The sequence below is a fragment of the Coturnix japonica genome, chromosome 20 (genome assembly GCF_001577835.2).
Source record: "Coturnix japonica isolate 7356 chromosome 20, Coturnix japonica 2.1, whole genome shotgun sequence".
In the NCBI taxonomy this organism is placed as follows: Eukaryota; Metazoa; Chordata; class Aves; order Galliformes; family Phasianidae; genus Coturnix; species Coturnix japonica.
The window spans coordinates 8,095,460-8,121,613 of NC_029535.1; the positions used below are offsets into that span (position 1 = coordinate 8,095,460).

At 50.8% G+C, this 26,154-nt stretch overlaps 3 protein-coding genes across 5 annotated transcripts in view; all 3 read right to left on the reverse strand.

Annotated features, from left to right (window-relative positions):
- Window positions 1-4,817: 4,817 nt before the first annotated feature.
- PPDPF (pancreatic progenitor cell differentiation and proliferation factor) lies at window positions 4,818-7,094 on the reverse strand. The gene is made up of 5 exons (XM_015881713.2): window positions 6,961-7,094; window positions 6,227-6,315; window positions 5,644-5,721; window positions 5,374-5,470; window positions 4,818-5,125 (listed from the first exon to the last, which is right to left on the reverse strand). Exons 2-5 carry the CDS (start codon window positions 6,279-6,281, stop codon window positions 5,026-5,028), a joined length of 330 nt encoding a protein of 109 aa, XP_015737199.1. The 5' UTR covers window positions 6,282-6,315; window positions 6,961-7,094; the 3' UTR covers window positions 4,818-5,025.
- SRMS (src-related kinase lacking C-terminal regulatory tyrosine and N-terminal myristylation sites) lies at window positions 5,424-17,819 on the reverse strand. Its single transcript, XM_015881699.2, has 11 exons — window positions 16,637-17,819; window positions 14,704-14,825; window positions 13,803-13,969; window positions 12,736-12,874; window positions 12,144-12,302; window positions 11,484-11,665; window positions 11,204-11,360; window positions 8,247-10,881; window positions 6,961-7,495; window positions 5,644-6,315; window positions 5,424-5,470 (listed from the first exon to the last, which is right to left on the reverse strand). Exons 1-8 carry the CDS (start codon window positions 16,990-16,992, stop codon window positions 10,688-10,690), a joined length of 1,476 nt encoding a protein of 491 aa, XP_015737185.1. The 5' UTR covers window positions 16,993-17,819; the 3' UTR covers window positions 5,424-5,470; window positions 5,644-6,315; window positions 6,961-7,495; window positions 8,247-10,687.
- A 47-nt stretch (window positions 17,820-17,866) lies between these two features.
- LOC107323019 (peroxidasin homolog) overlaps window positions 17,867-26,154 on the reverse strand; it is a 39,190-nt gene continuing 30,902 nt past the window's right edge. The window contains exons 17-24 of one of the 3 annotated variants that reach the window (XR_001559133.2): window positions 23,685-25,188; window positions 23,045-23,179; window positions 22,682-22,890; window positions 22,415-22,529; window positions 21,948-22,041; window positions 21,372-21,489; window positions 20,908-20,981; window positions 17,867-20,215 (exon numbers count right to left, since the gene is read on the reverse strand). Coding sequence is in view for 1 of the 3 variants with exons in the window: in XM_015881701.2 (XP_015737187.1) it covers window positions 21,394-21,489; window positions 21,948-22,041; window positions 22,415-22,529; window positions 22,682-22,890; window positions 23,045-23,179; window positions 23,685-25,188 (2,153 nt within the window). In the remaining 2 variants the exon portion in view is untranslated. Of the gene's footprint in view, window positions 20,216-20,907; window positions 21,490-21,947; window positions 22,042-22,414; window positions 22,530-22,681; window positions 22,891-23,044; window positions 23,180-23,684; window positions 25,189-26,154 lie in introns of all 3 variants that reach the window. The other 2 variants (XR_001559131.2, XM_015881701.2) reach the window with 2 other exon arrangements.

A 26,154-nucleotide genomic window follows, 5' to 3' on the forward strand; every position in this document is an offset into this window, starting at 1 on the left:
ACTTTCAATTGACAGTCTCGGGGTTAAACACACATCACATAGAAGAAAATGGTACTAAGATCTCATAATGTTTAAGGGGAGACTTTTCTTTCCCTGGATGTTACAGTTCAGTGGTATCTCCTCAGAGATGTGATAGGAAGATATCTTTTATGCAGCATTCTCTGTGCAATACTGAGTACTAGGGGGGAAAAAGGAAAAACAAACATTTAGAAGGAAGGGTTTAAATGGTATTTAAAAGCATTGAGCTCATTTTGGGATGGGCGCATTGGCATAACCCCAGACCTGGATGTGCTGGGGATGGACACTGAGTGTGGCAATGCATAGCAGGGATGGGAGTACAAGTCCCTTATTCTTCCTGCCCATTTTTCAGTGCTTTGCCAAAAGATAATCTACTCTTTTTATGCAAGGACAGGCAGGAGGCATAGAAATGGGGCTGCCTGTAGCTGCAGCGCAGCGGAGCCCGACAGCCCATCACACTATAAATAGTGCAGGACAGGAATAGGAGAGAGCTGCCAGACCTGGCTAATCGGGATGAGGGGCAGCCACCTGACACCCAGCCTCCAAGGGACTTAAAGCCACAGTCGTGTGCTGCAGAGCAGGGCTTCCCCAGCACCTGCATCCTGAACAGAAGCGCTTCACTACAGTGTTGGACCTGGAAATTCGTTCTCATCCTCCAGTTCTCAGCTCTAGGAAGGAGAAGAGACCTGAGCAGGCAAAACATGCAGCGACTGGGAGTTCAGAGCCTGGTTTTCATCCTTCCAGCCTCAGATTTGGGCCCAGCTGAAGCTGCTCCCCTATATCCCATCCTATTTAGGCTTTCCCCTAGAAAAGCCACCCCCAAATGATTTGGGATAACTCAAGGAATTAAGACCTCCCCCCAAAGGCCATTCAAAGGTGCTGTGATGGCGACTGGCAGGATCCTGTACCCCTTTTAGTTATCATCATCACTCCTTCCAGCCCCTCAGCCCCTGTATTAGGATCTGGTGCCTTAAACTGTACAAAAATCCCCATTTGCCCAGATGTAATAACTGAGATTTATTTTTTTTCCCCACAAGTCTCTGCATAGTGCAAGAGGGAATAATCCGCAGTGCTGGTAATTTGTATGTATCTGGGATGCTGACACCCCAGGCTGCCTGCCTGAATTTGCCTTGGTACTGAAGGGGGTTCCTTCCCATGAATAACGTGTTCAGCTCACTGAGCTCTCACAATTCTCCCTGTGCAATGCATCAGGTCCCCTTTGAAGGAGAAGGGACAGCAGCCACCAGGGATGCTCACCCCCGTGTCACCCCAGATACCCTGCTCTCACAGGGGCTGGCCACAGGATCAGCAGAGGGATCACAGTTTTCCTCCTTCACCTCATACAAAGCAATACTTGCCTTGAAAAGAAGAAATACACAGCTTCATGAGCATTGGAGGGGCAGCCGAGAGCTGAGGTCCTTCAGTCAGTGCACGATGCTGATAACTTTAAATTGGAGCCACTGGTTTAAAAATAACTTCTGGCAGTAACAGCAAGATGCCCAAGCTCTCTTGCCACCCAGCCAGCTGGGACCGGTGTCCAATGTCACCCTGATGGGACATTAGGGTGCCACGTGGCTGTGCTGGGCTCACACAGGGACTTGACATCACTGGCACGAGCAGCCAGAGCTTCCTTCAGGTCATCATAACCACCAAGATCCTGGTACTGTGGTGATCTGAGGTAGCAATGCTGAAGGGTCACAGCTTAAAGGACTTTAAAAGTGTCCTCAGGGCCATCTGGGTTATGGGTTTCTTTAAGAAACACCTTCTGCACAAAAAAGATGATAAGCCATAGGGTTGAAACAGGGAAATTGCCCCTGCAGCATCCCACCCCATGGCTGGGTGCTTGTAGGTATTCGTGTCCAAAATCCAGGGGAAGAGGGGCTGGAAACATCCTGGACACCCCCAGCTGGATTAGGTGACCCAGCCAACAGCACCTTCAGCTGCACATCCTGTTGTAAAGGCAAAGCAGCTTGTGGGCTCTCAGTCAAAATTCAGCCTTGGAGGGAAAACCATCATAAAATGTCCGATTTCCTGCTCACTGAGCTGAGCATCACTCATGGGTTACATGCACATCCCCAGGTCCATTGCAGTGGCTCCTCCCATAAACTTGAGTTTCTTCCAAAGACTTTAACTCCTTCTTCACTGCTCTTCACCTTCCTCACAATCATTCCAGAATCGCTGCTAAAATACATTTCTACACATTGAGATGCTTCTGCGTTTTGGCAGCTGAGCACAACTCCGAGTTCAGAAAAGCCTGCGTTCATCCTGGGGACATCTCGGCATCCCCAGCACATCTTGGGATTATCAGAGACCCAAACCCGAATGGACAGAGGGTGGATCCGGCCCGGTAGGTGGCAGCAGCTGCCCACACCGGCCTGGAGCTGCACGATGCTGAAGATGGGAAAAAAGGGAGGAGGGAGAGCGTTCCCCAAATGGTGCCTGGTGAGAGATCCCCATAAAGGCCCCAGCTGGAACATGGAGCCCTGAGAACCAGGTGGATAAATAAGGAGAAAAGCAAGCAGAGAATCTGCTCCAAAGCAAGAACACATGGAGAGCCACGGTTACTTGGAGACTGTAATTAGAAGAAAAATCAAAGGGGGAAAAAAAAAAAGGAAATCTATCCATATCTTGTTGCCTGCTGGCTTTTAAAGCGATTGATTCTTGATCGATACAAATGAAATTCGGCTTTCTCTCTTCCATACACATATCACAGGTTCTGTGCTGGGAAATCTGCCTGGATCCTCACCCCACCCCCTTTAATCCTCCACCACTGCTCTGCCCATCTGTCTGCCTGCCCACCATCATCCCAGAGCTCCCCCATCACCACCTGCAGAGCCCGCTGTGCTGCCATTGCCCTCCCACACACCCACCCTGCACCCATCTCATCCCTTCTCTCCCAACGTGAGGCTCCCCATGTCACAACCCCTACACACAGAGACCAACTCCTCCCAGTGCCCATAGCGACCCTGCTGCCACTGTGCTTTATAAAGCAGGCTGAGATATGGGTGTAAGTGATGCAGCTGCACAAAGGGAAGAGGAAGTGTTTGTGCATCTCTGCTCTATTATTAATTAAAGCTATTATCTCACTCAGGCACAGTGAGAACACAAAGCCATTCTGTTCCCAGCAGAAAGAATGTAGCCCATTATAGATTATATTGTGTATCAAATATACCTTTATTACTCGATACATTAAAGGGACATAGGATACAGGAATGCATCTGTCAGGAAGCATTTGGGGAGGAACCTCAGAAATGCCATCAACTTCACTGGAACAGAAGTGACTTCTCAGCCCTGCAGCACCAACTTTCATCCTTCCCACCTTCCCTTTCCAGGCCACATCAACCTCCAGAGCCCATATCCTAGATCTCCCTTTGCCTTGCAGCCAATGGGGTCAGGAACGTTTGCACACAGTAGTGCCATCCTGAGGGTTCCAGGGACTCCCAAATCAGCCCCCTGCCAGAGCATGAGGCAGAAAAACAAATCCTGGCGCTGGGCACAAAACAACAGTTCAAACAATTTGCTTTTTGTACAGTCAAAGTCCATCACAGCCTTCAGCAAACTTATTTCCTGGAAAGCCCCGAGTCAGCACCATCAATAGGGGAACTGATTCAAAATGGGAGGGGTTTAGGCCTGAGCTGCATGACACACACTCTGCTGTTGGTCCCCAAAACCCTGGGGTAGACTTTTAACCCACCCCCAGGAACTAGATCTGAACCTCATTAGTCATGGGGTAGACAAGAAAACAGCAATATTGACTCTGCCTGTGTCCACACTTGATAACCTGCGGCCTACATGGCTGCAAGCCCAAAGAAAAATACATTTCTCTCCCTGAAACATGGGGCTGCCACCAGGAACCTGCAGCACACACAGACCCACTGCTCCCATCCTCAACCCTGCTCAAGGGACAAGCAGCAATGCTGGGATTGCACCCAAGGCCATGCTCACTCTGTTCCCACCTCAACTTGCTTTTACACAAAAAGGCCTTTCCCCCCCTTTTTTCACCCAGTACACACGTGGTTTGTCACAGACCTTTTGCTGAAAGCAAACCAGAGCAGGACTTCACGTCTTTAAGTTTGCTCCTGCCCTCAAGTTCACTGGGCTCCAGCTGGAGCTGGGACCTCATCCCTCCTGCACACAAGGACCTTCAGGCTCCTGTTTTTGTATTGCTTCAGTGAGCAGCACGACCCAGTAATCAGCCGGTCAGCAGAAGGGTCACATAGACTAATTGATGGCAAAACCAGCCAGAGCTCAGCACAAACATCAGCCAACTACACACCAGCACTGCCCACCTTGGTTAAACCCTCACTCCCTCCCTCCCCTAAAAATACCACCATACTTGCAGGAAGACAAGCTCCAACCTTGATACTGCACCCACAGAACACAAGACGAGCAAGCCACAGCTCTTGCTGAGCTCAGTCTGTGCCCAAACTGATCTCACCCTCACACAGACCAGGCTCAGTTTTAGCCTCACGCTCCCACCCCAAGCACAGGAGGCAGAAGAACAGCAGGGCAGTGCAGCCACACAGGGAGGACAAGGTGCAGCAGGAGCCTGTCGAATTGCAGTGGTAAAGCCAGATCCTGCTCACATGCAAAACACCCCTGCACCAGTGAGTCATGCTGGCATGACCACGCTGTCTGGTTCAGAGCTACTCACCTACTGGAGAAGTCCCTCCCAGCATTGCAGCCATGGTGGAAACACTGGATGCAGACTGCACTGTCTCCAAGACCCATCCCATCCACACCCCCAGTTTGACCCCAGACAGGCAGACCCCTTACCACCAGTGAAGAATAACCCACAGTGTTCTAAAAGGCTGCTCGAGTTTATTAGTAGTCATTGTACAAAGTCAATAAACGCGTGTTACCGAATCTGCACAGAAATGCCATAGTTGCATTGAGAAATAGTAAAAGGCTGGTGTAGGAATTGCTGGAGGGTTGCTGCCTTGTCTTACCCCGAAGCAACACATACATCTGCAAGCAGCTCTGCGGGGAAGGGAAGGGTAATGCAGCTCAGGATGAGGGCCCGATGCCTGGCTCACTGGCATGTCGCTTGCGTCCTGCTCCTGGCACCAGCCCACATGCCAGGTTCCCCACTGGCAATGCTCTCAAGCTGCAAGAGAGATATACATCGGGTCAGGAAATCAGCATGGTGCTTTGTCCTCAACCTGCCTTTATTTCCACAGTCTAACAGCAGGTGGTGAAGACTCACAGGATGCCATCCATAGCGTCAGGATGCACCATGGGGACATGGTTCCCAACCACCCAGGATAGGATGCACTCTGGGGACGTGGAATGGGAATCCCTGGGTGCTACACAGCAGCTCTGCTCCCATCTCTTTATCTGGAGCAAAGTACTCACCTCTCTGGGGACTCTGAGACAGTTGTCATGGCAGGGTGGTTTGTCTTCCCAAAGAAGAAACTGGCCCACCACTGGCCAGGGTCAGATTTGGGCAGACCTGGGGGACAGCAGAGATCAGTGCATACCAGGCAGCTCCACTACCAACCCAAAGAGGCTGGGACAGCTCTGGTAAGTACACAGCTACACGCTGCCCTCAGTGCTTCCATATAGATTTCTAAAGGCACAATGTTCTTGCTGGGACACGGAGGGAATGTGTTCCCATGCACTCACCCGGGTGGTGGGGGATGACCTCCCCAGCATACTCAGAGCTACTGCAGGAGCTGTTGCTGGACGTGGAGCTCAGACGCCCTGCAGAGAAACTGCAGTTACCAGGAAGGAAACATGGAGGGATGGCAGGTTGGCCAACACAAAACACCTGAACACTTCTACAGGAAAACACTTCCGCCCCCAAGGATGTTATTTAACAGCTTGGCATTGCAAAGAACACTTCAGAAGCCTTTACAGATGTCTCAGGGCCAAGAGGTTGCTGATTCCTGCACTTAATCTCCATAGCTTTAGCCCAACTGCTGTAAGCCTGTTCCTAATTTGAGCTCAAAAGAAATATGTCAATTCCCTTGGAGCACAAAGCCACCCCCAGAGAGGCACCATTGGCTGCCATGGCCCAGAGTGCCTTTGCAGCTCATCTCTACAGCAGCAGTGCATAATGCCCTGCAACTTATAACCCTATAACAGACAGAGGAGCTGGCATGGCTGCTTCCCAGCTGGTCAGAGCTGCCGGGCACCCTTCCCCCTTGCCAAGGAGCTCCTGTGGGCTCTCAGTGATTCTCCACCCCCTGATGTGCTCCGTTCTTACTTCGGTGATAGTTGTGTGTGGCCATCAACGAGCCGCTCGATGGGATGGAGGCCATGGCTCTGGGTCCTGGGTTTGTGCTGATAGAAAACCTGCAAGTAAAGGAACAGCCACGAACAGACTGATTATTTTGTAAGAGATTTGACTACACTGGGTATAATGCCCAGCATACAGAGCCCTCCATGTGTGTCAATCTGCAGCTGTACAGCTCTGGCTCAGAGCTTTATGCAAAGCCCAAATAACTCCCTTGAAAACAACTGCTTGCACAGCAACAGTGCAACAACAACAACAACTTCCTGGTGCCCAGCACAGTTGTTTTGCTTCCCTGCAGCAATCCTGCTATTTAACTCGGATCAACCCTTTGCAGTTGTGAAATCTCAGCGTGAAGTTGCATAAGGAACAAAGGAGAGAAAAGCAAGGTGGGGGCTTTGTGCAGCCCAGCACCCACAGGGACCACGCACCCACATTGAGCTGCAATGCTGGGGAAGCTGAAGCACAGCACCGACTGTGCTGACCCCCACACAACCCCCACATGGGACCACAGCATCCAGCCAGGGGGCTCAACTCCATCCCTTAAGCCCCCAAGTTGAACCCAGACCCATCCAACCCCTCCTAAAGCAGCCCCCCACCCCAATTCCCCCCAACTGTATGTATTCCCCCCTCTGTAATGCTGCTCAAAGCTGAGCTACCCCACCACCCAGCACCCCTAACCCAACCCTAAAGGCCTTAGAGCGCACCTGGCCGGCACTAGGGCCCAGTGGGGTCCAGAGGAAGGAAGGAAGGGGAGGGTAAAGGGGCCCGGCGGGGCCGCTCGGAGCCCCCCGCCCGAGGGAGCGCAGCACCCGGGTCCGCTCCGCACGGCCTGAGCCGCGGCGCTGCTGGGCTTATCCCCTCCACCCCCTTTATATAGAGCACGTAGCCACTCCCCTCTCCGTACAGCCAAACAGCAAAAACCCGTTTGACCCCCCAGGGGAAAAGCTCTCGTTGGCTCTTTAAAACCGCAGCACAAACGGAGAAATGTTTATTTGAAGGGGTTGGGAAATGATGCAAGTCTGCATTGAGGCTCTGCTGTCCCAATATAGGATGCTGCTCCATGTCCAGGCTGTGCTCCAAGGAGACACTTATATCCACGCAGATTTCATTTCCATAGAGAAGAACAGCTCTGCTTTAACTCACATTTGTTGTATTTTTAATAGCAGCTCTTTAGGGCAGGGGCTCCTTGCTTCACTTGGCAGCTGCAGAGCAAGGCCACGAGCACGTCCCCATATAACCCTGCAGCAAAGCTTTGCATGAGCGAGCTGGAGGGTGCCCAACAACCCCAACCCCCCCTAAACCAACCCCAGGACCCCTCATACAGGCTGAGCTGTGCCTGTCGGTGCTCAGCAGGCATTTGGGTAACACCCTCAGTCATTTGCTTTGTCATTTGGTCAGCACTGAAGTGATAGTGTGGAATTTGATCTTTGTAGGTACCTGCTAGCTGTTCCATTCCATTCCATTCCATTCCATTCCATTCCATTCCATTCCATTCCATTCCATTCCATTTCATTCCATCCCATCCCACTCCATTCCACTCCACTCCATCCCATCCCATCCCATCCCATCCCATCCCATCCCATCCCATCCCATCCCATCCCATTCCATTCCCACCACTAATGACAAGAGGAAACCCAAAACTTTCAGAAGACTTTAGAGCTGCCTTAAAGCTGCACTGGGGTTTTTGGTTCTGCACCCAGAGAGGTGAGAGTGACCCAAGGAAAGGCCAAGTGTCACAACAGGGTTGTGCCAAAGAGAACAGCACCAGCAACTGGGTGAACTGGGAATTCCAAGTCAACCCATACCTCCCTTTCCTGATGCTGCACCAGACTTGGACAGCAAGAGATTCACTGAGTGACACAGGAGTGAAAAGGAGACACAGGAGAGAAAACCCCATAGCCCTCCCTAAAGACCTCCCTGCCATTTCTATGGGGCTCAAATTGCTCTGCCCCATGTTCCAGCACCTTTAGACCAGTGTCCCCTTCCTCACCTGCTGCCCCATACTAATTTCCAGGACTCAGCCTTTTGGCTGTTGATTAACTCACATATTTGAGCAAAAATAGCTTGTGCTTTCTGCTTGCCCTTGGCCCCTCAGTACTGCCCTCGTGCCATCCCTCTGCTGTCAGAGGAGCTCCTGCAAAAGCCCAGCATGAAAAATATTTGCTTTCATTTCCTACATTTTACAACTTTGGGATATTTTTCTTTCCTTGCAGAAACTTTGCTTCTCCCTGACCCTTCACAAAGGCAAAAGTGGGATGTTAAAAATAGGAACAAACGACACATAGCTCACGTACGTTGCCTTAGTCTGGCACTGTTTCCAAATGCCACTTGGACAACATGGATCCACAATTTGGGTACGTGCCAGGCTGAGACCAGAGCAGTGGATGCTGCTAATAACACATCTGCAGTGCCCACCCTATGGCAATTTGGAAAGGAACAGGACCCCTGCAGCTGGAGCACAGCCTGATCCCCCATTACATCTCCAGCTCTGGTGGGAGATGAGGCTGAGATCCTGTGAGAGAAGAAAATATAAGTCCTGCTCCAGCTGTGGCTTCAATCCAAGTGCAAATATAAACTCAGAAAGATGCCAGAACCCAGCAGACAAAGCTGGAAACAAAACCAAGCAGCGCAGCAGCTGCAGAGGAGGAAGGAGAAGCTGCTGTGAGCGCTGCCAGCTTGGCCATGTTCTCATGTCCCCTCATTCCCTCTCTGCACTGTGACATTGCTGCTGCAGTACAGCTGCATGCAGGATGAATGCATGTAGGCTGCAACCTGCAATCTTGAACGTTCCGAGCAGCTTCTGCTTCACTTTTAGCACCACCTCGTGGCAGCAAGGCCTGCATGCCTATAATCTGTCCTGCCATGCACACATCCCACTACCTTCCTGGCATGCAATAAATCCATCACCTATCAAATGCAGCTTCAAACTTTAGCTTCACATTAGACTGGGCTGTAAGTAAGTGCACCATCAGACTCCAAAATGCTTTTCAAGATGAAAGTTTCCTCTTGCAACCATTGGCAAACACCACAGCAAAACCAATGGGTTGATTTTCCCAGGTGGGAATGTCAATTCCAGTCAGAATGTGCATCACAGAGCTGCACCATTCTCTGGACATGGACACAACACAGGAGCATCACAGCTCCTGAGTATTGCACTCTGAAACTCCCCTTTCCGAGCCCCTGATCACAAAGCCTTGCTCAATTAACACTGGATTCTTTTCCGCTGTTTTGCACAGCGTGGCTGTTTCTAACATGAAGAGAGCAGTGCTTAAACTTTTTAATTTCATACACTCCACCCCTGCTGTCCCTGCACTTTGGCATTGCTCCCACTGCTGCTTTTCAGTTGGCCCTTTCAGTGCTGCCAGGGTCAGCCCAGCCCTGGGGAGTGTGCATGGAGTTGGCAAAAGGAACAAATGGTGCCCCTGGGTTCATAAGGAGGAGGTTCAGGAGGTGCCTGTGATGCTGTGCACTGAGGGGCTCTGTGAGCTGATGGGAGCAACCCTTGGCTTTGTATCACGGGTAGATCCATGCACTTTCAGAGCTGCTCCTAAGCAGAAGAGCCACAACTGTGATCCTAAATCCCAAACTTGACCTGGCTATTTTCCAGCATCTTCAATCCCCTTTGCTCACCAAAACACCCCTCATCCCACTATGGTAGTTCTCCCTGCAGCAGTAATACCATGGCTTTGTATTTGCAGGAGCCATGGAGCCTTAGAAAACCACAGCAAAAAGTGCCTCTGCATTGCAGCAAAACAGGGTGAAGCAGTCTTACCTGCAGTGCTACCTCTATTCCAACTACCAACCCATCCCCACCATGCCCAGGGAGGTGGTGGGGTCCCCGTACCTGCAGGAGGAGTTCAAAAAACATGGAGATATGGCCCTGAGGGACATGGTTAGTGGGCATGGCAGGGTAGGATGGCGTTGGACTGGATGGTCTTGAAGGTCTTTTCCAATCTTCATGGTTCTATAGCATGCAGAAGGCAGCATGGATGGAGGCACACACATTTATTGACAAGGACACTGGACACACACTACAAGAAAACCAAGCAGAGCCACAACTGAAAACAAACTGCAAACCTTCATGTTGGTGTGGGGATGGCAGGAACCTCCCACCCTACTGGCTGAATGGAGCTGTGAACTGGGCGATGTCTTCACTACCACAGAGCTTTCCAAGACTGCTGTGCAGCCAAGCTCCAGTAATGAATACTCCACACTTCATTGCCTTTTCCCTTGGCCACCTCCCTGCATTCTCACCAAGAGGGTCCAGGGGCTGGTTTTTTGTTTTTCTTTTGTTTTTTTTTATGGGTATGGGGTGGGGGGGTTGATGAGATGTGCTTTCCTTCAAGTCCTATGGGAGGGCAACCATAAAGAAGGAGCCGTTTGGCAAGAGCTGGCCCAAAGGGAGTTTTGCAGGAAGGGTGGGAAGGTCCCTCAGGACAGAGTGTTGAACAGCCTCCTGTAGATGAAGCCCAACTTCTCCCGCAGTGCCATGAAGGTGGGTCGCTCCTCTGTGTTGCCACTCCAGCACTCCAGCATGATGCTGTAAATCTCAGGGGGGCAGGGGCTGGGCCGGGGAAGGCGGTAACCCCTGGTGATTTGTCGTATGGTTTCTTGGTTTGTCATTCCTGCAAGGGAAGAGAAGATTCCCTTTGCCTTAATGTTCCCAAAGGACATACTAAGGGTAGACCTGCAGTGGGCCAAGAGGTCAACCAGCATTGCTTAAAAACAGCTTCTGCCACAGGTTTGGTTTGAGAGAGATGATCCAGCCCATAACACCTTCCAGATCCCTCCACATTCCCTCTAAGCACTCTCCAGAGTGAACAATAACCATATAATGTGCCATGGAGACGCTTCAACTTCCATTGCAAAAGGAACAATATGACAATTCCTGACACACTGACTTTTGAGGAACATGGGCAAGATGCTGGAAGGGACCATCAGCCCTACCTTCATATGGGATCTGCCCGTATGTAAAGACTTCATAGAGCAGAATGCCATAGGACCAGACATCGGATTTGAGGGAGTAGGTGCGATAGTTGGCTGCTTCAGGGGCTGTCCATTTCACTGGGATTTTGGTGCTGCTGCTGGTGGAATAAATGTCATCCTGAAAAAACAAAGGGAGACAGTGTTTGAGGGCTTGCAAGATGAGTGCTGTTTAAAAGCTTTGCCTTGGAGACCATGGGAAGGGGTCAACAGGTGACGGCTGCAGTGTGGGGCACTGACTGACCTTGAGGAGCCGGGCCAGTCCAAAGTCAGCAATTTTACAAGTGAGCTCCTCTCCAACCAGGATGTTTCTGGCTGCCAGGTCTCGGTGGACGATGTGCTTCTCCTCCAGGTACCTCATCCCATCTGCCACCTGGCAGGCGATGTTGAGCAGGTGGGAGGTGCCCAGGGACTTCCCTTCAGGACCTGTCAACCCAAATGATCCAGGCATTTGAGGCAAACTAGTAACATTTATTTTAGGGTGTTCAGGTTTGAAATGAGATCCTGTGCTGGCAGTGTGGGACCAGGTGTTAAAGGGAACAAGTAAACCTCAAATCTGAGGTTGGGACTGTGCTCTGTGGTACATTCATTATGGCCATCAGGAATGGGACTGTGGTGAGGCTGAGGAGCACCTCGTGCTGAAAGAGCATGCAGATATCTGCAGCTTGGTCAAAGCTGAAGGTGACCTGCTGCCATGCAAGTCTGCTCCCAACCCATCCTACCTGCAAGCTCCTTCTCCTCCGGCACCAACTGCTGCCAGAGCCCCAGCCCAGAGGTCTGGAGGAGGAGGGATGCACCTGGCAGAAAAACAGGTCTTGGTGGGAGCTGTTGGTCTTGTTTCCCTCTAAGTCTGATTATCAGGTTGGGAAAGGAAATAAAAGCCAGCAAAAATAAACTGACTTACTGTTGAGGTAGCTGTGCAGGTTGCCTTTCCGCATGAGCTCGGTGATGATGTACACAGGTTCATCCAGTGAGCAGACAGCGTGCAGTTGGATCAGCTTTTCATGCCTCAAGCGCTTCAGGTTTTGAATCTCCTTGGTGAAGTCTTCTGCCTTCATGTCAGCTGAGGGAGAGAGCTGCTGTGAGCCCTTTAGCATTCAGACCTTCAGAGCTCTGCACCCCATATTTGTTGTAAGGACCTTTATCCTCCCCGCGTCTCTCAAGCCTGCTATCCGCACACCCTGCATCTCAGGTCCAAACACCCATGAGATGTTTTCCACTGGGTTTCAGCTCCCATTTTCATTGTCATTGTTCCACCGAGTCTTGACGCATCACAAACCCATCTGACTTATCGCAAACCCAATGGGCTGAGCCATTACGCAAAGACAGCACAAGCTTGTATGGCTCCATACATGGCTACATGCTGGGTCCTACCACGGTTTGCTTGATAAGACAAACACAGTGACCAAGAGGAGCAGGAAACAGAAGGGTGTGAATGCTGTGGCAGCTAACAAGACACTCAGTAGGTCACCGCTAATATCTGCCCTTCCACGCACCTTTGATGATCTTGATGGCCACGGGCACTGTGTTTCTCCACAGTCCTTCCCACACTTCTCCGAAGTAACCCTCACCGAGCTTCCTCCTCAGGGTGAACTCCCAACGCGGGCGCTCCCAGCCATCCCTCTCTGGGGGTGTCTGCAGAAGGGGCATGGCACACTCAGGCCCACTGGGACAGCCTATGCCAGCTGTTGGTCCCATTCAGGGCATGGGGCATTGGCCATGCACCTGTGTCACGCATCCTTGAAGGTACCCAATGCCATAGATGGGTGCCCTGGGCAACCTGAGCTGGTGGGGGTCTACCAGCCCTTGGCACAGGAGCTGTAAGGTCCCTTCCAAGTCAACCATTCTGTGATTCTATGATAATGTATAAGTAACTCCTCACCAGCCCCCAAAGATGGCTTTTCTATATTTCCACCAATAAATAAAAAGCAAATAAATTAATATCGTTGCATATTATGGCTGGTTTAGTCTTCAGCTCGTTAAGCATTTATTTTATCTCTTAGCCCATTTCATTTTCCAATTATTCACATAGGTAATTGTTATTTCTAAGCCATAATTAGCAAATGAAGTTCTAATCAGGAAGTGAGCTTGGGATTTGTGCTGTAACTGGATTTATGAGTGCCACACTAATTGGCACAAGAACCATAGAAAAGCAAAGGGGTCTTATTATCCTCTAGGAAAAAAATCTGGAAGAGCAGCTATTTCCAGACTCAGTATTGAAGGAGTTTGTAACAATGAGGTTTTGAGTCTTTGTCATGGAGCAAATATGTCAGAAAAGGCTGTGCCTTTCGGACAGGTCACAAGCTGGGCAAGGCAGCTCTCCATGCACCCAAACAACAAGCCCAGCCTTAATATGGCCAATGAATGTGAACTGGAAGCCATACAACAGTGCGTTACAGCTTTTAGTTTAACAAAGCTCAAATCCCAAATGGATATATGTTATTTCTGATCTTCCCTATTTAGCTTCTTTCCTTTCTTCTACATCTTTTAGGCTCCAACCCAACAAAGAAACACCCAACCAAGCCCAAAGGGAAAAGCAGCCAGGAGGTGGCCACGTACACACCGTGGGGCTGCAGGGCTGCAGCAAGGGGCTCTGGATGACCTTCCAGTTCTCGGTGTAGAAGGCGAGCAGCTCCTCCATGTTGGGGAAGGGATGACCCCTCTGGATGTACAGGCTGCCCGCGGGGCTCTTGCAGATGCGGAAATGGCTGACTTTGGTGTGGTTGCGCACTGCAGGGGAAGCCAAGGGGGAAAATCTCAGCTCCTTCCCGGATCCCCAGCACCCCATCCACTGCTTCACCTGGGATATTTAATCCCCCCTAAAGGAGCCCTGGGGTTCACCCCTCCTTCTGGCATTGCCTGGCTCAGCAGACTGCCAGCTACAGGCAGCGATGCTTTATGAGAGGAAACCATTGCCATGCAAACAAGCTGCTCAGAGAGCATCTGAGTTCATCACCACGTGGGGTCGGTGAATCAGGAGAGGCTGTACCTGCAGAAAGCACACTGCAGCACAGAGCTATGGCTTGCCAGGAGCTGCAAATGTTTGGCTTGGATCAAACCACATTGCAATGATGCTGCTTGGCCTGAAACTCCCCACATTCAGCTTGCTGTGCACAGGAGCACACCAGCTCCTGACACCTTACAGCCAGTCATCAGACTATAAAAGCCACTGGAATGAAATCCCAGGAGTTAGAGCTGAAAAACCATCATTAAACTGCCATAACGTGCTCATGGCTTTCATACTCCAGATGGAAACGATGCACTTTCCTTTGCCACAGTAACACAGAGACCCATACCTACACCTGTTAGCTTTTAGGAAGCAGTCAGCTCCTTTTAACAAGAGCACTAGAGCTCTCAAAGCATATTTCCACCTTTCTCTCACTGTGTTGACTGAGCTGCTCCTGGGGACCAGCTTGGCTCCTTTCCCTGTGCTCATTTGCTCAGGTTAATTACCCCCAAATTACCTGAGAGGGAGTACTCGCCCCTGCTGCTCTCGCTGTCCCGGACAAGGAAGGAGCCATGCTGGTTGGGAGGAGAGAGGAGCAGCTGCTCAGCCTCATTGCGGCTGATCTTGCTGAAATACCACCTGGAGGAGCAGAGCAGAGGGCAGTCAGAGCCAGGGCAGGACTTATGATAGGGATGGGGCAGTGATTAGGATGGGGTAGAATGCAGAGGTGCTGTACATGCATGGGGCAAGGGTGCACATCATAGCGAGTCCGCACCAGGGCTGCTTTGTTTCGCTGCTCTCACAGGCACTCAGTTCATTTTATCACAACTTTCTAACTGCAAACACTTCCCTTGTGTTTTGCTGGAATGCTCGGCAGAACACACCTTTCATCCCTCTCCAAATAATCTGCTCATAGACACATGCCACAGGACCCAAATAATTGGTATTTCCAGTCCATCCTCTGCGTGCACCAGGGCAAGGCTATGGGCTGTGTTATCCTCACACCATACTCAAAATGGGAAGTTCTTTCTCCTTTCCCTTCTAGTGTATACAGCTCCAAAGGTGGCTCAGAAGCTCCCATTTCCATGTTCAGGGAAAGGATGCACATTGCCCCACATGGGAAGGAGGATATGAGACCCCAAATGGATCCCCAGTTTGGGAGGTTCCCTCCCACATCTCTGTGCACTGCAGCTGCCCTTTGCTGCACCGGATGCGCTGCTATCAACAACGCTGAGCCATGAGGGAGTACCCAACCAAACCCTTCTTTCATGCACGAAATCTCCAGCAAGAAAAGGCAGGTTGGTGGTTGGGGCCCGACGCCTGTGTGACACACAGGAGCCTGGGGAAGAGGCAGCTTCCTTCCAGCTGGGATGTGCAAAGCCAAAGGTTTCATCATTAGCCAGGATTGCCAGCATCTGCTGTGTGGGAAATTAACCATGATGGGCTTACTGCAGCAAGGCAAATTAGCACCCAGCTGAGACCTGTGGCTCCGCATAGTCTGTGTGCTCCCAGCTCGCTTTGGCTGCCCCTTGGCACCTCTGCTCTCAGAACACATATAGATCCATAGACACAAACACACACTCCACATCAGCGAATGCAATGGGAACACTGCAGGGAGCCAAACCCACCAGGTATGTGCAGGTGTGGTCCAAAATCGAGCCAATTTGCCCCAAAGGTAAATTGTAGGCAGGGTGGGGAGTGAGGGTGGGGCTCTGGTTGCAATCTGTGCCCCTTTATCCCAGCTTGGAGGGGCTGCAGGAGCCCTGGGGGTGCACAGGGATCCCACACCCACCTACATCCTGCTCACTGACTCAGGGCCTCGTGCCAGGGAGCAATGATGTCTCAGGGCACTTTATCCAGCATGTCACAACTGGGTTGCCTTATGTAAGGATGAACCCAGGGTTTTCCTGTGTGAGGGAGGGCAGGGATGGTAACCCAGCTCCACACAGATGGGAGAGGCAACAGCAGGGAGGGGAATCTCCATCCTGGATGCACCAGAACAGTTTAGGCATGGCTTGGTCCTAATGAGCCCTGACAGCTCTCAACTCAAACACTTCTCTCTTTGCTCACAGGCTCTTTGGAGCTAACACAAGATGGACCTGGTGATTTCCCCAGCTCCATCCCTCCCCTCTGTCTCCCCTTAAAGGGAAAAGGAACCTAAGCAAGTAGGGACCTGTTTAGGTACATCGCTACACTATGGTCCAGCTGAGAATAGCAGGTCCTGTGCTGGAGTGATGCACACAGAAGGGGGACCAGCATCATTGTCCCCAGGCATTGCTCACCATACTGAAACCCTCCACCCCACTGCTATCAGCTCCCTCACAGGGATACCCAGGGGAAGGCAGAGCCCCAGCACAGCCCTCTGAAGGCTCCCATTGCCACACCATTGCAGGGTTGTGCTGCTGTAGGGCCACCCCACCGCCCCCCATACAGACAGGTTGGATACTTACGGCCGGTGAGCAGAGGTGCCCTGGCTGAGGTTGGCCACGTACGCAGCAGGGACGTAGCCTGTGGCTGGTTCCCCCAGCAGCCTCCTGGCTAAGACATAGTCCCCTTCTTCTCTGAGGACACGCAGTTTGTCCCCTGCGTTTACACTCAGTTCATCTGCACTGCGGGCCGTGAAAGCGTACAAAGCGATAAAGAGAGAAGACTTTGGGATGAAGGAAACGCAGCTGGGCTCCGAGTGCAGCGAAACAGAATCAGAACCAAAGTACCCCAGCGAGCAGCTATCCGGACTGGAGCGGGGCCACAGCTTATTCCAGAACGATGTCAAGAAGGTCAAACGCTTGCGGACAAACTGCTCCATCCCTGAAGGATGCGGTGCCTGGATGTCACCACGCTCCTATTCCCCAGCGCTTCCCAAAGTCACAACGAGGGGCGGGCGGGGAGCTCATGCCGTCGGTCCGGCACCGCAGCGCCCTGCAGTTCTCCGCCTCCTTCCCGACCCTGCACGAGTCTGGGAGCTCAATGCCACCAACTTCCTATTTCTGAAAGTGAAACCCGTTGGGCTGGTGGGGTGAGTGCTCGGGCGGGACGCGTCTCCGTGTAGGAGACCTGAGGGCACATCTGGAACAGCTGGAGCCGCCACGCCGGGCAGCGCAAGTAGGAGGAGAAAGGTTTTACCTTTAATTAGGATTTTAACGTGTGCTCTCACGCTCGTTTCCAGAATGCTGGTAAACACGGCTCGCTGCTCTTTAAGCAGCTCTTGTGATGAGTGGTGGGCTCTTGTTAATAGTCTTGGGCTCCCGTGTGTGGGAGGGCTTTATTTTCCCTTCTTTTTTTTTTTTTCCGGATGAAAATAGAATTAAAAGAACCTGGAGGAGGTCTGAAGTTTGGGCATTTGTTGGATGGATATTGCAGGGTTTGTAATGCCAGAACCCCGTGCCGTTGGGTCTGATGCTATGGCCTCCTGGCATCACCCTAATGAAGCAATTTGACTCTTCCCATTCATTTCTCTTCCTCATGGTGAGGGATCTCTAAGGAATTCACTTCCCAGTCCCTCAGAATCCAGCCTGTGCTCAAGGATAGGTCCCCCTGGATCAGCCCCAAGTGCCTCCATGCCCATCCCACATTGAGCCCTCATCCCCAGCAAGGGATGGAGATTCACATAGTGCACGTAGGACAGTGCACTCCTTCAGCTGTCTGCAAACCCACCCACCCCCAGCCACTCAGCAGCCCCCACATGGGTTTTGTCACTTAACTGTTCCATCTAATTAGTGGGAGGTCTGTGCCTGGCAGTGCTTGGCTATAGCAGCTCCCCCAGGAACTCTGCTCCCAGCCTTGAGCTTGTTATTTCAATCCTCCCCTGCTGTCATGGCTGGGGGGGGAGTTCATTTTGGGCTTGCAGATGGGTTTTCAAAGAGGTTCTCTAAGACAAATGAATGCATTAATTCACTGCAGTGGCCTCACCTTGCTGCACAGAGGGGATGTAGAAAAAAGCAAGTCTTCAGCAAAACATTCTTCACAAGATAGCACCTGGATCTATGGGCAACTCCTCCAGACCTTCCCCCACTCACAGCACACAGCTTGGCTGGTTGGGGGCATGCATTGATGTTTAATTTCCGCACACTCTTCCCACCTCAGCCCTAGGAGAAGAACGGAGGATGGAGCTCAGGGTTTGCAGCAGGTGGGGTGACAAGGCTGCACTGCATGTCATGCTCTGTGGGGAAGGAGATGCTCAGCTCGCTTATGCATTTAAAGAGATTATCTGATTAGATCAAGCACCAACCATTTATGTCTCGCTGCTTTGAATGGGGACTTGGTAAACTTGTGGTTTGCAGAAGGAGACTGGAGACTGATTTACCTTTGTTGACCTGTGCCAGATTAGATTCTCTGGTGGTACAAGCAAGAGACGAGTGCAGCTGATATAAAACACGCAAGGCTTTGGACCCTGATTTGCACCTAAATGAAAGAGTACTTCAACGTGACAAACATCCCCGAGGACTAAATGCTGCCTCTGAGCTTACCAGACAGTCAATAACACACACTCATCACTGCAGCCTCTGTCTGCACAGGACACGCACACACAGCTCGGAGTCCCACACCAGGAAAACAGCTGAGAAATCACAATCTTTTTTTCTCTCCTATCTTTTTTATTTTCCTATTAAGTTTCAGGAGCATCTCTGCTGCCTTGAATCCCTTTGGTACTATCACACACCTAAACAAAGAGGAGAAGACGAGGGAAAGCATGTTCATAAAAGATGTGGGTCCTTGCAATGGGGAAGGCAGGTGGGAAGACACAGGAAAAGTGTAAAAGATAAGGCACGGCTATCAAACAGATCAAGTATCTTCTCTCGGCCCCTGTGCTTGGCTTATGCAGATGGATTAAGAACCAATCTGCCCACAGATAAGCGGCTGTGGTGGATGCACAGAGACCTCAGTTCTAGCACCGCTAAAAAGCACCTCCAAAGAGCAAGGAAACCAGAAGACCTGCTCAGGAGAGCTGGTTGCACAGTCCTGGTTTAGTTGCAGAGCACCTAGGAGCAATAAACACAAGCAGCACTTCGCGTTCATCAGTGTGTCAAATACTGCACATCGTGTTCTCCAGTACTAATTGACAGAAACCAGCAGCTCCCCCTCACTAATGAGAGCACCCATTACATCTAATCATCAGAGGTTCTGTTCCAGGTCCTGTTAAATTTACACTCAAAACACGTCTTCCAGTGAAGAGCCATTGGGAATTTAAAAACAAAACACAACAAAAAAGGAAGGGAAACATAAATCCAATTAAAACCTCAGAAGGGCAGAACCCTGGAGAATGCAGCTTGTGTCGAGGAAAATGTTTTTCAGCACCAGGAATGCAATGGGAGGTCACTCATAGGGTTACAGCACTGAGGATGTGCCACCCGTGACCAGTCAGGTGGCAAAGCACGGCAGCAGGCAGCAGCACGGTGGGCTGCCACAGCCTGTCCTGAAGCACCCAAGCAGCTACAAGACTTCCCCAGGCTCCAGATCCTGCTCACTGCTGCTGGCATGGACCCAGCCCAGCCCACACGGTGCTTTCCAGGGCCCTCGGGTTCCTTTTGATTCTTGCTGTTAGCATTAGAATATCTCATGCTTGTTCCATTTTTCTTTTTTAAACCGCATACAGATTTTTCCAGACGTTTCCTTGAAGACAGTGCGTCTGAGAGAGAGGTTTTGTCTCATAATGAATTGCTTCAGTTGACATTTCAGACCAGGGGTCAGTAGACGATATCAGGGATGGATGGGAAGAGGAGAAAGGCACAACAGTGAATTCTAAGGCAGCTTCAATTATCCTCCATTTCTTGAGGGCTGTGGAAGGAGGTGGCATCTTGGAACCATCTAAGCAGGACAGGGTGGTGGCAAAGCTCATCCTCAGAGGCTGAAAAGGGCAGGAGCGGTGCAGGGGCTGCAGTGCAGGGCTCAATACAGGCAGAAGGACAGCTGTTCTGGGACAGGAGGTGGCACAGGAGGTGGCAGAGCATCGTGGGGGCTCATGGGTTGCTTGGAACCCTCAAAGAGTGGGTTGGACTGGCTGATGGAGAGCAAGAGTGCAGATCACCAGACACCTGGAACAGCACAGAAGAGAGAAAAACTTTGTGAGATGCAGAGACCACCATTTGTACCGTGCCTGAGGCATGTGTGATTGCAGCACAAGAACAGCAATAATCCTTTAAAACCACACAAGTGTATCTAGGAGACCCTGTAAGCCTCCTGCAGGGCTCTTCAAGGGCTAGAAAATGGCATGGTCAGTCTACAGGCTTCTCCTTTTGCTTTCCACAGAGATTATCAGCACAGATCAGCCTTGGCGTGCCCTCCCTATTAATCTAACATCCAGTGGACGCTTCTTCTAGCACAGACTGCCTGGCAGGGCAATGCTTCTGCATAACTCCTCTTGTCCACAAAGTAGTAATTTGCAACATGTAAAAACTATTAACCACCTCCTCCAGACTGGCAGGTTCCAGTGAGTTGTTCAAGGCTGCAGGGATATCCATGGAAGTGGCAGGAAGGGAACTCAGCCTGTGCTCACTGTGACCTTGAACACAGGGAACCAGAGGTCCTGCAGACTTCTGCCACTGCTGGCAGTGCTTACACTGACTTGAGAAATGCAACAGGCTTGCTCCCTTGGCTGGAGTCGAGCAAACATTGGATTGATGCTTTCAGCACAAAGGTGCATGGTGACTCAGTTGTCAAGGGGGAAATCTCCGTCAATATGTAAACAAATAATGGATTGCTCCATGTGTTGAGATGTCCTCGTTACCTTAAGGAGGAACCAGTCCATCTGCTCCGTCACTGCACTTTGTGCTATCTCTCCCCACAAAGGTCCTCTGGAGGCTGTTGGGTTTGGGGTTGTGGCATTAGGTGTTGCTAGAAGAAATCTATCCACGGTCCTTGGAGAATAAATCTCAGACACCTCACCCAGTCCACATAAGTCCTATACTTATGTCTTTCCCCATCTTTGCCAAACCAGTTCTTAAAAGACCTCCAGATATGGATATGCCACAAGGTCCCCAGACAACTCATTCCAGTGAGTCACTAATCATTACTGTTAGAAATGGTGTCTAACCTGCTGCATTTAAGCCTAAGCCTATTACCTCGTCCCAGTCATCACTGGATTGCTCCATTCCTTACTGCAAGTCTTTTCTGTATATGAAGGCTGTTCAGGTGTCCCTCCACAAGCACTGAGCCACCTACAGGACCCTAGCCCAGAACAAACACACTGACCTCATATGAGGAGGCAATATGGTCAACTTTTCCTCCATTTGTCCTCAGTCTTCTTTCCCTGTCCATATGTGCTGGTGTTCCCATGGTGCCACCTCAGCTGGCTCTCTAGTACGTGCACCTGGTAGGGATGAAAAGCAGATCTAAGTAAGCACTATTGGACAGAATCATAAAATCATTCGGGTTGCAAAAGACTTGCAAGATCCTCGAGTCCAACCATCAACCTGACTTACCAAGTCCTACCACTAAACCATGTCTTCTAGGGCCAGAGCTCTTTAACTTGTCCCAAAAGCAAGAAAAAAGTGCTAGCTCAAGTCACTTTCAGTCTCAAACTTGTGCTTTTCCCTGCAGCTCTCAAGGTCTGAGCTCAAAGAACTCAGTTTCCTCTCTTCTCCCAGCTCTTTATCTGCTGGTATCTCCCAGCTCTTTATCTGCTGGTAGTTTCCTGCAATCCTAGGCTACTCTGATCCAGTGGTTGCTCCTGGTTCTGGAGGGCACAGAAACTGCTCATAGCAAACAGCTGAGTCCTGCTCTCAGGCTGACTCCATGGAATATGAATATTGGGGCACACAGTTTTACCTGTTTCCGTAGGGAAGTGACTGCCTTCTCCAGTTCAGCCACAAGGGACTCGAGATTCTCTCTGGAAGAAGAGCTTGGAGAAGGCGCCTCATTGCTGGGGTGAGGGATGAAAAGGGAAAGGGATTACAGAAATGTTCACTTCCTGGATTAGAGAATGATTCTCCCTTATCCAACATCAGCCTCCAAATAACAAGATGGGTGCTGAAGGGCCCAGCTACTGATTTTGCCCACCAAAGGATGCCAGTCAAACAGCCACTCAACAGTACCCCTGATCTGCCCATGTAAAAGCAGAGTCCTGTTCTCTGCTAAAAAGTTGGAGAACTTTGATCAGGTTCAGTATTTATTTACTGAAACACTCCTGATTTCAGACGACTGTGCAAAATGCCAGCGTAAAAGGCAAGAATGGACTGAGTAGTTAAAAACTTCTCTTACACTTCAGAACAGAGGTTACAAGTGTTAATATCCACCTGGGGGAGGCAGGCTTGTGCTTGGCAGGGTTTTCCTCAGGGTAGCTGAATCCAGGAGACCTCTTGCTTCGGAACCGCTGAGAAAGAGCCCTGAATTGTCCACGTGTTTGGCAGTCTAGAGAGGGAAATAAAGAAGCATCAAGTCATTAAAGTTGGAAAAGAACCTGTAAGATCCCCAACCCGCTCCACCATGCCCACTGGCCATGTCTCTCCATGCCACATCTCCATACAGTTCTTGCGCTGTGCACAGCACAACCTCCTCCCTACCCTCGCAGCAGTCCTGCCAGAAGCGGAGATCCACAGCAGGGATCTCCTCGCAGCCCACCATGCCCTGTGGGTACGATGCCACACGGAAGACGTCCCTCTGGAGCTGCTGGATGTGGTCGCTGTTGTCACAGATGATACGAGCAAGGGATGTCTGTCTGAGCTGAGTCAGCTGTGCTGGCGTGAATACTCCTGGGTTCTCGTACCAAAATCTGCAGGGGGTTGTAATCGCAGCATGAGTAAGGAGAAGAAGATGGCAGAAGAATTCCTCTACATCTACATGGCAGCACCCAGACCCCCTTCCTTGCTCCTCATAGGGAGCACATCTCCCCAGACAGAATGCTGAGTTGGCTCTGATGACAATACCTATCTCCATCCCTCAGCTTTCTGAACTGTGTTGTTAACAGGCACATCAGCGTTGGTCCAACTCTGGTACCAGGGACAAGATCTTCCACCATCAGGGCTGGAAACAGGTCAATATTTTTGGTAGTTCCATATAAGCTGAAGGATAAATTGTATATATTTTAAAACAAACAAACAAAAAAACAACATTTAAAAACTATCAAAAAGTAAAGACAAAAATGTGATCCCATTTAGGGATGTGTTTGACAGGAAGTAATCTAGAACATATTTCTAAGTTGGCGTTATCTAAAAGATAATGGGATAAAGGTCTGTCTTGGAAAGAGTAAGCTAATAGCAGCCAGTACATGCACTGCACTTTAGTCTCTCTGGAATATAGCTTTAAGGCTCAGTCTGCTCCCAGACTACACAACAGCAGAACCTGATGATACTTCACTCACAAACAGCCTCATCACTTGGAGAGACCTTATTTCTCTTACTCCATTCTCAAGCCACAGATACTAACATCCCAATACCTGTGGACAGCAATATCTGGTTATTCAATAGGAAGTTTATTCGATAGGAAGGTTATTTGATTGATGCTCTAGGAGGAGCAAAAGCTTTTCACTAGCTGATCTCCAAGGATTTTGACTCCAGGCTACAGTACCTCCTGAGCTTTTCCCTGATCTCCAAGTTCTTTATCTCATTTCTGAGGTCCTCAAACTCTTGTGCAGATGAGAGGTTGCAGAAGACCCTGAAGTCATTGTAAGGTGGGATGCCATGGTCTCGCCCTCTCTGGATATTGATAGCAGCCAAGTCCAGGGATACAGAGTGTGCCATGGAGAAGAGCTTCTCTGTCAGCTCCATGTTGAGGAGTTCCGAGGGGACCCGCATTTTCCCAGGAACCCCAAAGAGCCCACGGAGGAGTGGATCAATCCCACCCTCCTGCGTGATCCTGAAAGGGGAGAAGAAGGCCTTGTGCAGGGGGACGTGGCCCTGGCGGATGGGCTGGAAGGTTTCGTTCAGCCGGTACAGGATGGGGTTGATCAAAGTGTGCCCAAAGCGGAAGGCAGCAGTGGCGAAAGCGTTGAGAATCCCCGCATTGACGTTGGGGTCATAGCCTTTGTACTCACCCAGCATCTTCATCCCTGCTTCCCCAAGGATCTTAGGGAGCCAGTGGGCATAAGTGATGTGCTGCATCTGGGCACCCACGATCTTCCGCGCCTCGTGGTACAGGAGGTCCCCATCCCAATGGGGATTGAGGACAGACAGCTCAGCAGCAACACGGTTGTGCTCCCTGAACCACAGTGTGTGCATGGCCGTGAGCCCTAGCTGCTCATTGGCACGGTGATCTCCAGCCAGAAAGCATGGCACAGGACTCTCATTCTCGTCCCTCATACATTCAGTGGGAGGCCCCACAGCGAAGGGCAGGAGGTGCTTCCCTGAGCTGGGCACCATCCTCCCTCGCTTCAGCAACCCATTCTGGTTGCTCAAATCCCGCAGCTCACGTGATTCCTGCTCGGTGCTGCCATACACATTGGAAGCATCAATGTAAGAGGTCAAGTGATTGATCTGCTCTCTGGCATAGACAGAGTTCATCAGCAGGGAGGTCATCCCGCTGCCACACACGGGGCTGGAGCGCACAAAGAACATGCAGCGTCCATTCCTGACGCGTGGGTCGTTGGCAGGGATCATGACGGAGAAGCAGGGTGGGTCATTGCTGCATACCTGGCTGCAGGGCGCTCCATCTGAGAAACGGGACATGCTGATGGCTGCCACCGTCTGGTCCATGTCATGGTCCAGAAACTGGCCCCACTGCATGAGCATATGTGTGAACTGCTCATCTGGGGTGATGGTCTCAGTCCCGACCATAGCGGTGGAGACAAGCCGGGGTAAGGGAAGGGGCAGATCCCTGGCATCTTCTGCCAAGGAAAACCCCCGTGGGAGGTTAAATCCATTCTGGTAAGCAGGTTTGAGGAGCCTCTGGAAGGCAGTGAGAGAAGCTCCCCACATCGGGTGCTGCAGGTTGTTGCAGGAGCCATCGTGGGTCCTGTATTTCTTGTGGAAGCAGATATCAGAGCAGTTGGGTGTGCGGCGGTGAGCAGAACAGCCAGACAGGTTGGCAATCATGTTCAGGTAGTGAGGAGACACCAAATCGTTGTAACGATAACCTGCAAATGGAACCAACAGCGCAGTGTCAGAGCCAGTCACTGTGCCATCTGGATCCAATGTCAGGGTGCTGCTGGAAGCCTGCTTATGGGATTCTCAGGATGGGTATGGGAAGACCACATCTCCAAGCTATATGTGATTTACAGAATGTATGAAAGCATAAGATAATATCAGACCCTCTGAAAAGAAAAGGAAAAGCATTTAGCATGAACCATAAAGAGACGGAAATCAGAATTGCAGAGATTGGCAGACCAAACAGCAAGGTTCCCATTCTGCAGTCAGCAATGGGGTTATTACACATCTCTCTGTGTTACTGCTGCAACCCTGAGCATCACTGATCACCCAAACTCTACGTGACGAGCAGCAGGGAAGCTGTCGGTGACTTTGCGATGTGCTGAATAATGCTGAGGTGTATGCAGGAACAGGGAGAGGCTGGAAGGGCAACGAGCCCAGACCTGACCTGCAGCTTGCAGGAAGATTTCCTGCAGTCTGGAGTGGATCCAGCCAGGCATAAAGTATTTATAGGCCCAAACATATATGTCTGCTACATGATGACTAACACATATAGCTGGCAACGTGCAGCGAATGGGAATGTCCAAACACAAGGTGGCTACTGCAGGGCACTTGGATCTCTGCAGGGAGGTTTGGGCTGGATATCAGGAAATGGTTCTGCACCAGAGAGTGGTGGGTATGAAAGGTCCTCCAGGGCAGTAGTCACAGTCCTGAGCTGCCTGAGTTCAATGAGCATTTGTGTGGCCTTGTGCAGAGCCAGGGGTTGGACTCAATGATCCTTAGGGTGCCTTCTCAGGGTGTTCTACAATCCTATGATCTCTGGCCAGCAGCATGGTGGTGTTCCACTGCTGTGGTGTTTGATATCTTGTCCTAAGAAGAGGAATCTGAGCGGCCAGGACACGTGGGAGTTTGTAGCTAAAAGGTCAAAATGCTAAGAGACCACACATGGCAAAAAT

What these genes read in the sequence shown, in the direction of transcription:
- SRMS (XM_015881699.2), bottom strand. Translation starts at nt 16,992, where the DNA reads ATGGAGCAGTTTGTCCGCAAGCGTTTGACCTTCTTGACATCGTTCTGG. An exon ending in GGCCATCAAGATCATCAAAG is followed by an intron (nt 12,303 to 12,735) that starts GTGCGTGGAAGG and finishes TCTCTCCCTCAG; the next exon opens with CTGACATGAAGGCAGAAGAC. An exon ending in CCTGCACAGCTACCTCAACA is followed by an intron (nt 11,666 to 12,143) that starts GTAAGTCAGTTT and finishes TTGGGTTGACAG; the next exon opens with GTCCTGAAGGGAAGTCCCTG.
- PPDPF (XM_015881713.2), bottom strand. Translation starts at nt 6,281, where the DNA reads ATGGCCTCCATCCCATCGAGCGGCTCGTTGATGGCCACACACAACTAT. An exon ending in CACACACAACTATCACCGAA is followed by an intron (nt 5,722 to 6,226) that starts GTAAGAACGGAG and finishes GTTTCTCTGCAG; the next exon opens with GGCGTCTGAGCTCCACGTCC. An exon ending in GGTCATCCCCCACCACCCGG is followed by an intron (nt 5,471 to 5,643) that starts GTGAGTGCATGG and finishes GCTGTCCCCCAG; the next exon opens with GTCTGCCCAAATCTGACCCT.